Genomic DNA, 12989 nt, shown 5'->3' with positions numbered 1-12989 from the left:
CTGAAAAAAAAACCTCTTCTAATGGGAACGGAACGGGAAAGGATTTGGGTCTACGCTGATGATTGCTAGTTCTGGTCAACGTCGTGGACAGGCAGTTTTTCTATACCATTATACCAGTTTCCGTTTTCGGCGTTACAACACGCACCAATCCATCGTTTCCTGGATGCAGTTCAACGATCCGTACCATTCGCCACTTCATCGGTGGCAGATTATCGTCCCGGAAAACAACCAATTTGCCAACCTCGATATTAATTGCTGGCTTCCAGCGGTTAGACCTACCCTGCAACTGGCACAGATACTCTCTTCGCCACCTTCTCCAGAAATCCTGCAGCATCCGTTGGATCCAGCTTCCAGATTCGGCTCGGAGAACGACTGTAATGAGGAGCCAATCTAGAAGTGGCCAGGCGTCAGAGGCTCAAAATCAGTGGGATCATCGGATATCGGCGTTAACGGTCGTGAGTTGAGACAACCTTCAATCTGCACCCGAAGTGTGGTCAAATCTTCGGTCGACAACGGTGTTTCTCCAACGACCTTGAACGAGTGGGTTTTAGCTGACCGTACAGCTGTCTCCCACAGTCCTCCAAAATGTGGTGCACTGGGTGGATTGAAATGCCACTGGATTCCCTTTTCCGCGCACTCCTTGATGACCGTTTCTCTGTGGTCTGAGCTCCGTAACAGATTCAAGAACTCCTGAATCTTTTTCCTGGCTCCAACGAAGTTCGTCCCATTATTGGAATACAGGTCTTGACATTTTCCTCTCCTGGCAATGAAACGTTGTAGAGCTTGCAAGAATCGGTCTGTGCTCAAGTCCGTTTCCAGCTCTAGATGAACCGCTTTAGTACAAATAAAAACGAAAACTGCAACATATACCTTGACTACCGGTCGTCGGGGGAACGGGTCTCACATAAAACGGATCGAAATAGTCTACACCGATCTGCGAAAATGGTCTAGACACGGTGACTCTTGGCGCTGGCAGCTCCCCCATGAACTGCTGAATTGGTGAAGGTTTTGCCCGAAAACATTTCAAGCATTTATGAACATTGTTTCTTGCAACGCTTCGTCCACCCAATGGCCAGAATCGTAGGCGAACAACTCCGAGTAATAATTGCGGACCAGCATGCATCAGCTGCAGATGATAATGTTGGAGGACCATTCGGGTGAACTTATGCCGTGCAGGAAGCACCATCGGATGTTTTGTATCCTCTCGCTCTAAAGAATGACCAAGTCGCCTCCAATTCTAATGACGTTATCGTCGGAAATGTATGGATTAAACCATCAACGTGGAGATTTTCTCGAAACAGTTTCCCCTTCCACTAGTCGATGAAAACCTCCTGTTGAACACGCCAAACTATAGCATATTCCGCCTGCCGAATTTCCTGGGTTGACAAGAACTCTGCTGGCATCCTTTATTGTGGATCGGTCTGCAGCAACCGCATTAATCTCAGCCAAATTGCTGTTTTCCGAACGAGATCCGTGTACGACGTAAACTTCTTCAGGTACCAATTGTTGAACTCCGTGTTCACCGACAATGCACAACCGTTCGTCGCAATTATTTTGAGAAACAGGCCATTTATCAGGACCTTTCTTCAACCAATCTGGTCCCTCCCACCAGAAAGTATTATTGGTAATATCCCTCGGAGAAATCCCTCTGGGAATCAAATCCGCTGGGTTTTCTTTGCCTGGGGCGTACCACCACTAAGTTGGTTCAGCAATGTCTTGGATTTTCGAGACCCGATTCACGATGTAAGTGGTCCAGACGTTTGGAGAAGCTTGTATCAGTCCAGAAATATGATTGAACAGGAATTCTAGTGGAGTCTCGAACCTTTTCATACAGCTGCGCGGTCAGTAGAGCGCCACTTAGCTCCAATCTTGGGATATACTGTATCTTCAACGGTGCCACCTTGGATTTGGACGATAGTAGTCGAACCGAATCTTTATATATACGCCATATGCTTTGTTCGAAGCATCGGAAAAGCAATTAATCTCGATCAATGTTGCTTCTGGAACCATGACGCATCAATCGATACGAATGCTGTTGAACAGAGGAAGCTCGTCGTAGTATTTCTTCCACATCTCACCCACCGTCAAAGGCAGTGGCTGGTCCCAATCTAATGCTTGGTCGTCGTCGTTCCGAATCCTCCACAGAAGCTGCATAATGACCTTTGCTGTAGTGATTGCAGCACCGAGTAGCCCTAGAGGATAGAATAAACTGGCCATCACTGACCGAACTTCCCTTTTGGTTGGTTGGTGTGATGCATTCCAACCCGGGATGGTAAATTGAAACTTCAGTTGATCGAAAGTAGGCATCCAAGTCAACCCTAGAGTTTTGACAGTCGGATTAGGGTCCAGATTAATCCCTTCCGAAACTCGAATAGCCAGATTGTCCTCGCAAACGCTTTCCATTGCTGCTTGATGGTTTGATGCCCATTTCCGAAGCTTGAAACCTCCTTTGGAAGTCATCTCGTTGAGTTGCTTGCATAGCTCCCGTGCGTTTTCCACCGTATCCGCTTCTGTGATAACGTCATCCATATACGTATCCTCCGTGGTTGCCCTTGCAGCCATTGGGTACTGTTCTTCTTCATCCATTGCAAGCTGGTTTAATGTAAGCGTTGCCAAAGAAGGCGCAGGCTTCGTTCCATACGTGACAGTGTTCAGTTTGTACACGCCTACTCGTTCCGACGGATCGAAGCGCTATAGAATGGAATGGAGTGGGCTATCCACTTTTAGAACAAAGATTTGCCGGTACATCTTTTCTACATCGGCTACCAGCATGATTAGCTGGTAAGCAGGCCTATTCTGACCCAAAACATGAATCCTTCCGATTGTGCAACCTTTTATTATGATTGAGGAAACTCTCGACGGAAAATTAAAACAAAATGTGGAAAAAACTTCCCCTTTACTTTGAAGTAAACAAACGTTTACTACGTTAGCAACGCTTGTCAAAAAGTCAAATCAAAGCAGTGATACCTTTCAATATTAAATTCTATCTCACACTTATCATTGAGTGCCCTAGCGTGCCGATCAGTGTGCTACGATGTGTTTCGGCACAGTTCCATAGTACAAATGCTCATTTATATCAAATTTTACATATTTTAGTGACGTGTCATAAACATGTTTGCTGATCACCGTTGTGCTATGCATGTGGAAATGACCTAATTTGAGTGAATGGTATTTCTCACATCACTAGTATGATTAGTTGAGATACCTCAACATTTGTGATAATTGTGAAAATTTCAGCATTTTAGGAAACTACTACGTATAAAGCTTACACTATTGAGCTAAACCCATTCAAACATTTCGGTAATTATTTTCTTGAGGAATCCGATATCTCACTTTTAATGAGTCTGAGGTCCTTGACAACATTTCTCAGAACTATAAAATGCACAACTTTTCCGAGAAAACATCCTTGTAGGACGCTCCGCTCAAAAGATAGATTCTAGTGACTGTGAGGACTACCCTAGCACTGCGATCATCAATTTAGCCAGCTGACCAGCCGTATGATGAAGCAGTAGGAAGGTAGATTGTTCGACCGTGGCTTTGTTCCAGTCATCGACAATCAACAACAGATCACTTTCGCTTTCTAAATGGATGAGTCTCACGGGAGATAAATTTCTGTTTGAGAGCGAGAGATTTGGTCTACGAACCGTTCGTTGGTGAAATTCACCACGTTCACGATCGTATAGTGGGATTGGGACAATTAGGTTTAGATACGAATTTGTATTTTTAGTAATAAGTGACTCAAGGTCGAAGATGGTCCTGCGAGGCCAACAATAAATATAGTTTGTTAATGTGAATAATGTAGTGTTGTAGTGCGATTGTGTGAGTCCTAAGGAAACTGATGTGTTTTTTGTGTGTGCTAAGAAGAAAGGTCTAAGAGCAAGAAATGTGAGGCTCACCTATTCATCGCTGACCCATATCCCATCGGTCAACCAACCTACCACTCAAATCCGAAGCCGACGGTCAGAGTGTCCACCACCGAAGTTTAGCCACCTAGTCTCAGGTAATCCTAACAGCCACCTTTGCGATAGTAATACGAACTAATCAGAAACCACCAAAAGCTGGCTCTTTGTAAACTAACCAACTTTGTCCAAGACTGCAAATCTGTACGATGCGTACCCACGGCGCCAGAGATTTTGGCCACGCTACCGGCATAGTTGCCCCATTGTGTGCTGGAGAAGGAAATTCAACTCGAGGTAGGAAATTCATATTAATGTTTAAGCAGCCTTTGGAACTGCATACATTCGACACGTAGGTATGATGCTTACTATAAAATCATTGAATGCTCTGGTATTGAATAACTGAATCCCCCTAATTTTCCATTAAAGTTGTACTAAGCACCTACTTTTTGGAAACCAAACTTTGATTTGAGAAAAGTTACAGTATTCTATAGATAGGAGAGGAAGGGTAATAATGACTTGAGCTCCATTTTCCTCAAAAAACAGATACCATAAACTAACGACGACCGGAACGGTAAAATCATTCTACATATATTTTGCATGATGCTGCAAGTACATAATGGTGATGCAAGATAATTTTTCATTAGGGGTTGTCCTCCAAATTGAAGAACAAAGGGGTGCTTACACCCCATATGATCGTTATACCCCATCCTCCCAAACCAACACTATCATCGGTCCTTTTCAAGCCCACCAACTGTTCAAAAAAGAGCTTAGTTTTCTGTTAATTGACATTTTATTTCATAATCATCCTTTTAGTCCTTGATCTTAAATTCAGTGGGGAACTTGTGTACATTTCGTCTCATGTTCCTATTTTTACATTAATATTTGATTGCAATTTAGGATCCAAATGTAAAAGACTATGTATTCGCATTTTTATGAGGTCCTGAATTTGACCAAATACGAAATCCAAAATAGGACCGAAATTATAGGTTACTTATACTGTATTTTAAATCAATATTAAGAAAAATGCACGATAGGATCTCTAAACAGTTAAACATTGTCTACGCTAACCATGCGGTCGTGTCTTGTGCACAGCCCCACACATTTCTACCACGATTGTGTTTGGAACGCATCAAAGTTTGTCTCTTTTCCCTCGTTAAATGCTGAACCAAAACCAAACCAACTTTTACCGAGAAAAATCCAAATCTAACGCATAAAATGCCGAAGATCCAATGCGTAGCGATTGAAAGCCCTCGCGACCCGCCACCCTAATTACAGACCTCACACGCAGTTTCGCCTTCGGAAACACTATAATTTGGACAACTCTCGTTTTATATCGTTTGAAAGCAGAAAACCGAAATTTCCATCAAACTTCATTATAAAGGTCGGTACCTCTCCATAAAGAGACAATAGCCAAATGTCTAGAAGACTGTCATCATCATTGGGTTTTGTGTCCACCGGGGGGAAAGGGAATTCAAATTGATTGCTTCTCATCGTCGTCGACAGACCCCGCATCTCAATCATACTGATTTGAACCGATTTTATTACGTGCCTACGTGTCGTCACACTTTGAATAGTTTCATCAGTAGAGGAAGGTACGTGATTCCCGCCCGAATACCAGCATTGGTCGAATCCCTGCGCATCGGACGACATGGAGCGACCAACCGAGCGAGAGTGGAAAAAGTGACAATTTATGTCCTGCAGTGTATAAATCTAGCCATGATTATGTCAGGAATGTCTTCACGCGCGGCTCATAGTCCGGAATTCCAGTAGCTCCGGAATTCCTTTTTTGCAATAAGCGACCATATGGGCGCGTTCCTTTCTGCAGTCGTCCCGGTGGAGGCTGGGCTCGGTGGCTAAGAATGAGACCATATATTTTGCGCTCAAATTGCCCCTGAGGGCATTAGTGTCAGTGCGCGGTGGCCGGTTGAATGATAGTAAGGAATATATTATCTCATTCTCGCTTTAATGGCCCGCCGTTTTTGCGTATTGCTCCCGGGCGGCATCATCGGCGGTGGTGTCGGAAGTCTACGAGGGCCTTCCCGGTATCACCGGGGTCTCGGCCATACCGATGATGATGACCGGCATCATCATCAAGACGATGGCAGCTGCTTTGCGGTTGCTGGCTTGCAGATCCCTGGTCCTATAACTGCTGGTCGGTACGACATGGAGAGCTCCCGTTTTGCGGATCGTTCATCAGATTGGATTATGCCGGCCGGCTGGTCAGTGCAAACCGGGGAGCGCTTGGATAAAACATAGAAAAGCTGTGAAAAATAACATAAGTTGAATATGATGGCTCGGCGGCTTGTGTTTTTCTGCGTAATTTATGAGGTATTTAGGAAATAATATCAAAATGCCATTCGTGGCCTTCGGGGTGAGGTCGGTCGTCGGTTTATTATATTACGATTTTGTAGCTGAAGAAGGTGCTGTAGAGTCATGGAGATGTTTCACGAGATGAGCTTTTATTGCTTTGGTTATTGATTAGGGCAAATGACGGCTTCGGCAATATATTTAAGCTATTATCGTAAGGAGGTGAAGGAAGTCCTAGTTCAATTCCCGGTCCGGTCTAGGAAATCTTTTTCCTAGGCATAGAGTATCGTTTTGCTTGTTCCACAGTATACAAATTCATGCAATGTTTGGCGTAGAAAGCTTGTAATTAATAACTGTGAATGTGCAATAAAACTAAGCTCTCGCAGAAGATGTGTAGAAAGTCAGGATCGAACAAGAAGATTTGGTGTTGAATGCGATTATTCACTCCACGCAATTTCTCAAATTCGCATTCGATTAATACTAATTGAATACCCTCGGTGTAACTCGAAAATCACATTCCATAAAAAAATAATCTGGATGTCCTTTGGAACTATCTTCAAAGCAGTGAAGAGAGGAGATTGACCGATTCTGTCGGGAGATAACCATCCAGTAAAAGTGTGAAGAAATTTCCGTGGTAACTTGAAAAAAAAAACTTTCAGAGAAAGTTGGTTTTCTATCAACATGAAGCTTTAGTGTGAAAATTTATTAGCTAGCGAAAATTCTGAAGAGGGTAGGTTCATAGTTCCGCTAGAGTACGGCAGTGTGGAAATTGAATAGAAGTTGAAAATGAGCGAAGACTTCCTAAGAACATCCACCTTTTTCTAATCGGATCTGTAACCTCTGAAATATTTTGAGTAAATGTAAATTTGTAATGTTTGAATTATATAAATACAAAAATTCAAATAAATAAATATAATTTCGCTTGAATCTCAAGAAAATTTTCGATGTAACCAAGGTGCTGCAGCTACAAGGCACATTCTATAGATTGCCCCTACGCATGTGATCTGGTGGTGCATCGTACGATCCTTTTGTGCAGATGGAATCTGGAATGCTATATAAGAGCTTTCGGCCCAAATGGACGCTCTCTGATACCTGGAATAGCGCAGAAGATAAGGGTGATAATTTCGGCAAGTGCGAATTGGTAGTGAAACGTTTTTTATCGGACCATCTTAAAGACAGTGTTTCTAAATTCGGCAAGAAACTAAAATTTAATTGCGTTTGCAATTGTGGGTTTGTTTATGGTAAACTTGTTACAGTACGTGTAGTTAGTAACTAGAAGGTCTACTTCCCAGTAGCCCTGGTCCTCCTTATGGTCTACGCTGAGGCCAGCAATTAAGTGAAGAGTTCAGTTGAAGAGTAAGTGAGCTGAGACGGACATTGCCCGTAAAGTATTCCGACTGTGATTGCAAGGTGTCGCAAGTGAGTAAAACCGGGATAATTCCTCTCGAAGTTGTGCACGCTTTGCTATCCACCGCTATCCAGGTCGCCAAAGGTCGTCCATCAACATACAATCAGCCACCACCAACAAATCCTCCGACTGAAATCGGAACCGGAAACAGCAGAAGAAGGTGTTCCCCAGGCCGGTTGGGACCCGATGAAGCTCAGCGTAGCCGATTCCGACTGGTTGGGAACTGGTACAGCAGCCAATGGTAACCTCGTGGTGACGGTATCACGACCAGCAGCGGGAAAATAATCGTATAGAGTGAGTCCATTCTTTTTACACCTTTCTCTCAAATGTAATTGTTTAAATAAATTGTGGTTGGAATTCTAAATTAATCGATAGTTGATTTGCTTTCCGTAAAATATTGCTTGTGGTACTTTTATTTTGTGCGCCAAAGAAATTGATTTCAGCTTCGTCAGCTTTCGGCATCAAAAGGGCCCGGCTAGCTAGTAAAGAAGTCCACAAATACGGTTGGAAATCTTCAATCAACGTCACTAAGTAGAATCGTATTCAACTGAAGCTGTTCCTTTACGAAGTGGTGTCTTTAATCGTTGTACTTGCTTCTGGCTGAATAGCCGATTTATTTTTCGGCTGCGAATACTAAATGAATTCAAGCCATAGAGTGCTTATCGTAGTCGGCATACCTTCCGAGGAGCCTTGGTGATGATGATGATAGTAGTCTACCACTCATTGTAACACGGAAACTAGTCCGATAGCTGTGGGCTCTCCTCACTGTTGAACTTGATTAAGTTTAATAACCTCTTATTGTCATCAGAAAATCGCTGTATGAAGGGCCAAAAACGAATGGATGAATTGATAGGCAATTCACCTATTCATTTCCTTGGGACAGTTAATAATATACTTCCAACAACATGATCAACCAATTGGTCAGAAAATGAGTCATCCAAAAGGAATATGCCACAATGAATGGGGAGAAGAGGTCGCCCTTTATCAACGAAATGTTAGCAACAGGGAGTCGACATCTTCAAATCTCTTCAATTGGGTGGTCCTCCTCGTCCCGAATTTTTTATATGTAAAAATATTGAATAGGGGAAATGGCTCTAATGTTGGTCTATGGATCTAAGATTGGGCCCATCGCTTACAATCTGCTATTCATAAATTTTATCTAGATGAACGCCTCATTGGGATGGTACTAATTGATATTTTGGTCGCTATTGAAAATTTAGTCGATTCCTGCAATTATGTATGGGCCCAAATTAGGGGCATTTAGGCCGAAATAACATCCATTTCCCCTACTATAATCAGATAATGAGAAGCATAACGTCTACCAAAAATATGCGAGTCGATTGAAATCTGCCGAAAATAAATGAGGTAGATGTATAGGTGAAAGATTTTTTCCCCTCTGTTCGGGACATAAAACCACTGCGACCAATAATTTGATCTAGTATATCCCGTGTTCTTAGTTTAGTGCATGTCGTATTAATCAATTACTATTGAGAAATGATGAAGTATTCGGTTTCGATACAGTTGTCATTCTTGCCTTCATCGCAAGGAATCTATTCTAATTTAAAGGTGAGCCCTCTTGTCAGTCTAAATTGGCTTCCTTAGCAACAAAATTAAGAAATGACACCGATAATGACCATGTGTCAGAACCCTAGTTGTTGCCACAGGAGTGAAAATCGCTCGTCGAAGTTTCGGACGTCTATATAGCAAACACCAGATTTGCTTTGGGTTAGCTTTTAGAGATTTTAGTCCTTTTAACGTGTTCGATTCACTCTGTAGCCTGTATGTTTGTTGTTCGTTTAGGATAATACAAATTCAATAGAAATAACAATTTTAATTATAACTTCTGACATTAGGTATTAACTTTATATTTAGAATACTCCTGACTATATTTTGCGCTATTGTTCACATTTAGCTTTTATTGTTCATTGCCCAGATTGACAGGTCAACTTAACGTCACCTTCTATACCATTTCGCTACGTTCCGTTTTGAAGCGGCGCTGCAGCACAAGATGTGTGTTGGCTAGGTGAACATTTTCGCGAACATTCCCCGACCCGTATTGCTTGGGACTTCCATCAGCTATACCTCCTTCTGCTACATCCAACACTGCCAGTTTGGTTACTGGCCGCCGGAACACACCACTGCATGTCTGCACATCAACGCATCGAACTCTTCCATCCTTCCCTGGATGTGTCTTAAGAACCTTGCCCCGAACCCAGCTGTTCCGTACAGCTTCATCCATGATGATCACTAAATCTCCCGCTCGCACTGGTTTGACTTCGTTGAACCATTTCGTGCGGCGACTGAGGGTAGGGAGATATTCCCTAATCCACCTTGTCCAAAACCTATCCAAACAAGCCTGAACGTGTCCCCAGTTGGTTCGGAGTGTAGCTGCAACGTCCACAGGCTGGTTTGCTGGTTGTACGACGCCACTGGAACTTAACATCAGAAAGTGGTTGGGAATGAGAGCTTCCTCATGTTCTGCGCTTACCGGAACATACGTAAATGGCCTGGAGTTGACCATCGCTTCTACTTCGACCAATACAGTGCCAAAGGATTCCTCGTCCGGTTTCCTGGAGGTGGAGAGAGTGCCTAGACCAACCTTGACGGACCGAACTAAGCGGATTGAACCGCCACGACGTATTCCGGTTGGTGAATGTGTTGGCCAATGAACTGTTGATTTGGGCTATCTCCCGCTTCAAATCGTTGCTTGCGCCCTGAAAGTTCGTGCCCTGATCGCTATAGATCTCTTGCGGAGCACCTCTTCTAGCGATAAACCGCCTCACCGCCATTTTGCAGGATTCTGTAGACAATGAGTTCACTACTTCAAGGTGGATGGCCCGTACCGTCTGGCAAACAAACAGAGCCACCCATCTCTTGGCACTTGCTCTGCCAATCCGGATAAAGAACGGTCCACAATAATCCATACCCACGAAGGTGAACGGTCGAATGTACGCTGCTAGCCTGCATTCTGGAAGCGATGCCATACGAGGAGGTTGAGGCGTGGCCTTTCGAACGACACACCACTTGCATGTCTTTGCTACTTTGCGGACAGCATTTCGCAAACTGGAGACATGGAACCTCTGTCTTACCTCGTTCACCACAGTCTCAGAGTTCCCATGACCGTATTGTCGATGATACCAGTTCAGGATAAGATCAGTGACGTAGTGGTTTTTTGGCAGAATAACCGGAAATCTAGCGGCGTACGTTGCGTAATGAGTGGCACCAATACGTCCATCCATCCGCAGCATTCCTGTTTCGTCCAACATCGGTGACAATTTGCAGAGTGGACTGGTTCTCTCGAGTCTGGGGGCTTGGTCCGGAAATCGTTGATGTTGTTCTTCAGCTGCGATCATCTCGTCGGGATACGTTTCCGTTTGTATCCAGCGAAAGAGTGTTTCTTCCGCGAACTGCAGCTCTTCCTGCGACAAGACTTCACCGGCTTCTATTTTTTCTCCACGCACCTTTCCAGAACAGTTAGCACAGAAACGGAGCATGTACGCAGTTACTCGCTGGAGTCTTTCCCACTTGGAGAAACGTCTGTAGTCGATCAACGGTTCCGTGATTTCACGATGGTGTGCGTGGATGACTCTTAAGTCCTCTGGTATGTTCGGTTCTGGTAGCTCGTTTCCTGGCCATTCCAATTCAGCCTTGTACAGGAACTCGGGACCCGTAAACCACCGAGAACCGTTTTTGAAGCATGGTCCTTCTCCCCATTTTGTTGCCTCGTCAGCCACGTTCAGCTTTCCCGGAACTTTCCGCCATTCGTCTACACTGGTTTCGCTCAGGATTTCACCGACTCTCACTGCGACAGACTGTCGATATCTACGTTGATCCGACTGGATCCATGACAAGACCGTGCTTGAATCACTCCAGATCATTCGACGTCGAATAGGTAATGTGTGGCTCTCTTGAACAGACTTCATCAGGCGACTGCCAAGAACTGCCGCTTGCAATTCCAGTCGTGGAATGGACAGTGGTTTCAACGGGGCTACCTTGGACTTTGCTGCCACCAATGCGCAGCGTACTTGTCCTTGATCGATGATACGGAAGTATGCCACGCAAGAAAACGCTACTAGACTTGCATCCACAAATACATGTAGTTCTATGTTGTCCAAGCCGGCACTGCTGTATCCTGGAAAGTAGCATCGCGGCACCGTTTCTCGATCCAGTCTTTTAATTGCTTGCACCCACTGACGCCATCGACTGCAGATTTCCTCCGGAATTCGTTGATCCCATCCTATCTTGCTTCTCCATATGTCTTGCACTAAACATTTTCCGTGAACAACGTATGCTGCTACTAGTCCCAGTGGATCAAAGACGCTCATGAAGACTCAAAGAACTTCTCACTTGGTCGGAATCGTATCGCCATCCAACAACTGCGCAACGTCTTCCCGCAAGCAAAGTTTGAAGGTGAATTCATCTTTGATGGGCTGCCATCGCATGCCGAGGACTCTTTCGATCCCTGTAGACTTGTCCGTCGCGAAGCTTTTGCATTCGCTTGCAGAGCTTTCCCCGACTCGTCGAACAACTTCTTCCGAATTTGACAACCAGTTACGGAGCTCGAACCCAGCCTTTGCATGAACTTGCTTAACGTCTGACGCTATTCGGATTGCCTCTTCTTCGGTGTCCCTACTGTCGAGGTAGTCATCGACGTAGTGGTTGTTGATTATTGCTTCGACGGCTTCTGGAAATTCTGTTCTGTACTCCTCTGCATTCCGGTTCTTTACGTACTGCGCCGAGCATGGTGAGCACGTTGAACCGAAAGTGGCAACATCGATCACGTAGACTTCGACTGGTAGTGATGGGTTATCATGCCATACGAAGCATTGCGATTGACGATCCCAGGCACGAATGAGAAGTTGGAAAAACATTTCCCTAACATCCCCTACCACAGCTATCTGTCGCTGTCGGAAACGGGTGTAGAACTGACTTGAGGGATGTTAGAAGATCGGGTCCTTTCAGAAGCATGGAGTTGAATGACACGCCTTCCACCTTCGCTGCCGCATCCCACACGATACGGATCTTTCCTGGTTTGTTTGGGTTGATAACCAATCCCAACGGAAGAAACCAGGTTCTGTGCGGATCAAAGTCTTCCAGTTCCTCCTGTGTCGCCTTATGTATGTACCCTTTGGCCTCCAGGTCAGCGATGTGTAACTTCACTTTGTTGTAAAGTTTCGGATCCGCAGACAGTTTACGCTCGAGACACTAAAGCCGCCGCTCTGCCATCGGGCGGCTTTCGGGAAACTCGATACAGTCATAACGCCATAACAAACCCGTTTCAAATCTTCCAGATGGTGTATGTCTGCGAATGATGTGATCGATTCGTATGGATGCAGCCAGGTCGAGTGATCGCACTGTATCACTTGAGGAGCCAT

At 44.5% G+C, this 12989-nt stretch overlaps 1 protein-coding gene across 1 annotated transcript; it reads right to left on the bottom strand.

Annotated features, from left to right (window-relative positions):
• Window positions 1-390: 390 nt before the first annotated feature.
• On the bottom strand, window positions 391-12989 carry LOC135701958 (uncharacterized). Its single transcript, XM_065222906.1, has 4 exons — window positions 12888-12989; window positions 11962-12518; window positions 10214-11817; window positions 391-662 (listed from the first exon to the last, which is right to left on the bottom strand). The coding sequence occupies exons 1-4, from the start codon at window positions 12987-12989 to the stop codon at window positions 391-393; spliced, it is 2535 nt and encodes an 844-aa protein (XP_065078978.1).

The sequence above is a fragment of the Ochlerotatus camptorhynchus genome, unplaced genomic scaffold (genome assembly GCF_037179485.1).
Source record: "Ochlerotatus camptorhynchus isolate MF236.1 unplaced genomic scaffold, CSIRO-AGI_Acam_v1.1 ptg000180l, whole genome shotgun sequence".
NCBI lineage: Eukaryota > Metazoa > Arthropoda > Insecta > Diptera > Culicidae > Ochlerotatus > Ochlerotatus camptorhynchus.
This window is presented reverse-complemented; position numbering and strand designations above follow the sequence as displayed.

Excerpts from the sequence above, each read along its gene's own strand:
- LOC135701958 (XM_065222906.1), bottom strand. The coding sequence starts at position 12,989 with ATGGCTCCTCAAGTGATACAGTGCGATCACTCGACCTGGCTGCATCCA. Across the intron at positions 12,519-12,887 it reads ATCTGGAAGATTTGAAACGG|CGACAGATAGCTGTGGTAGG; the intron begins GTTTGTTATGGC and ends CGTTTCCGACAG. Across the intron at positions 11,818-11,961 it reads GGCGATACGATTCCGACCAA|TCGATGGCGTCAGTGGGTGC; the intron begins GTGAGAAGTTCT and ends GGAAATCTGCAG.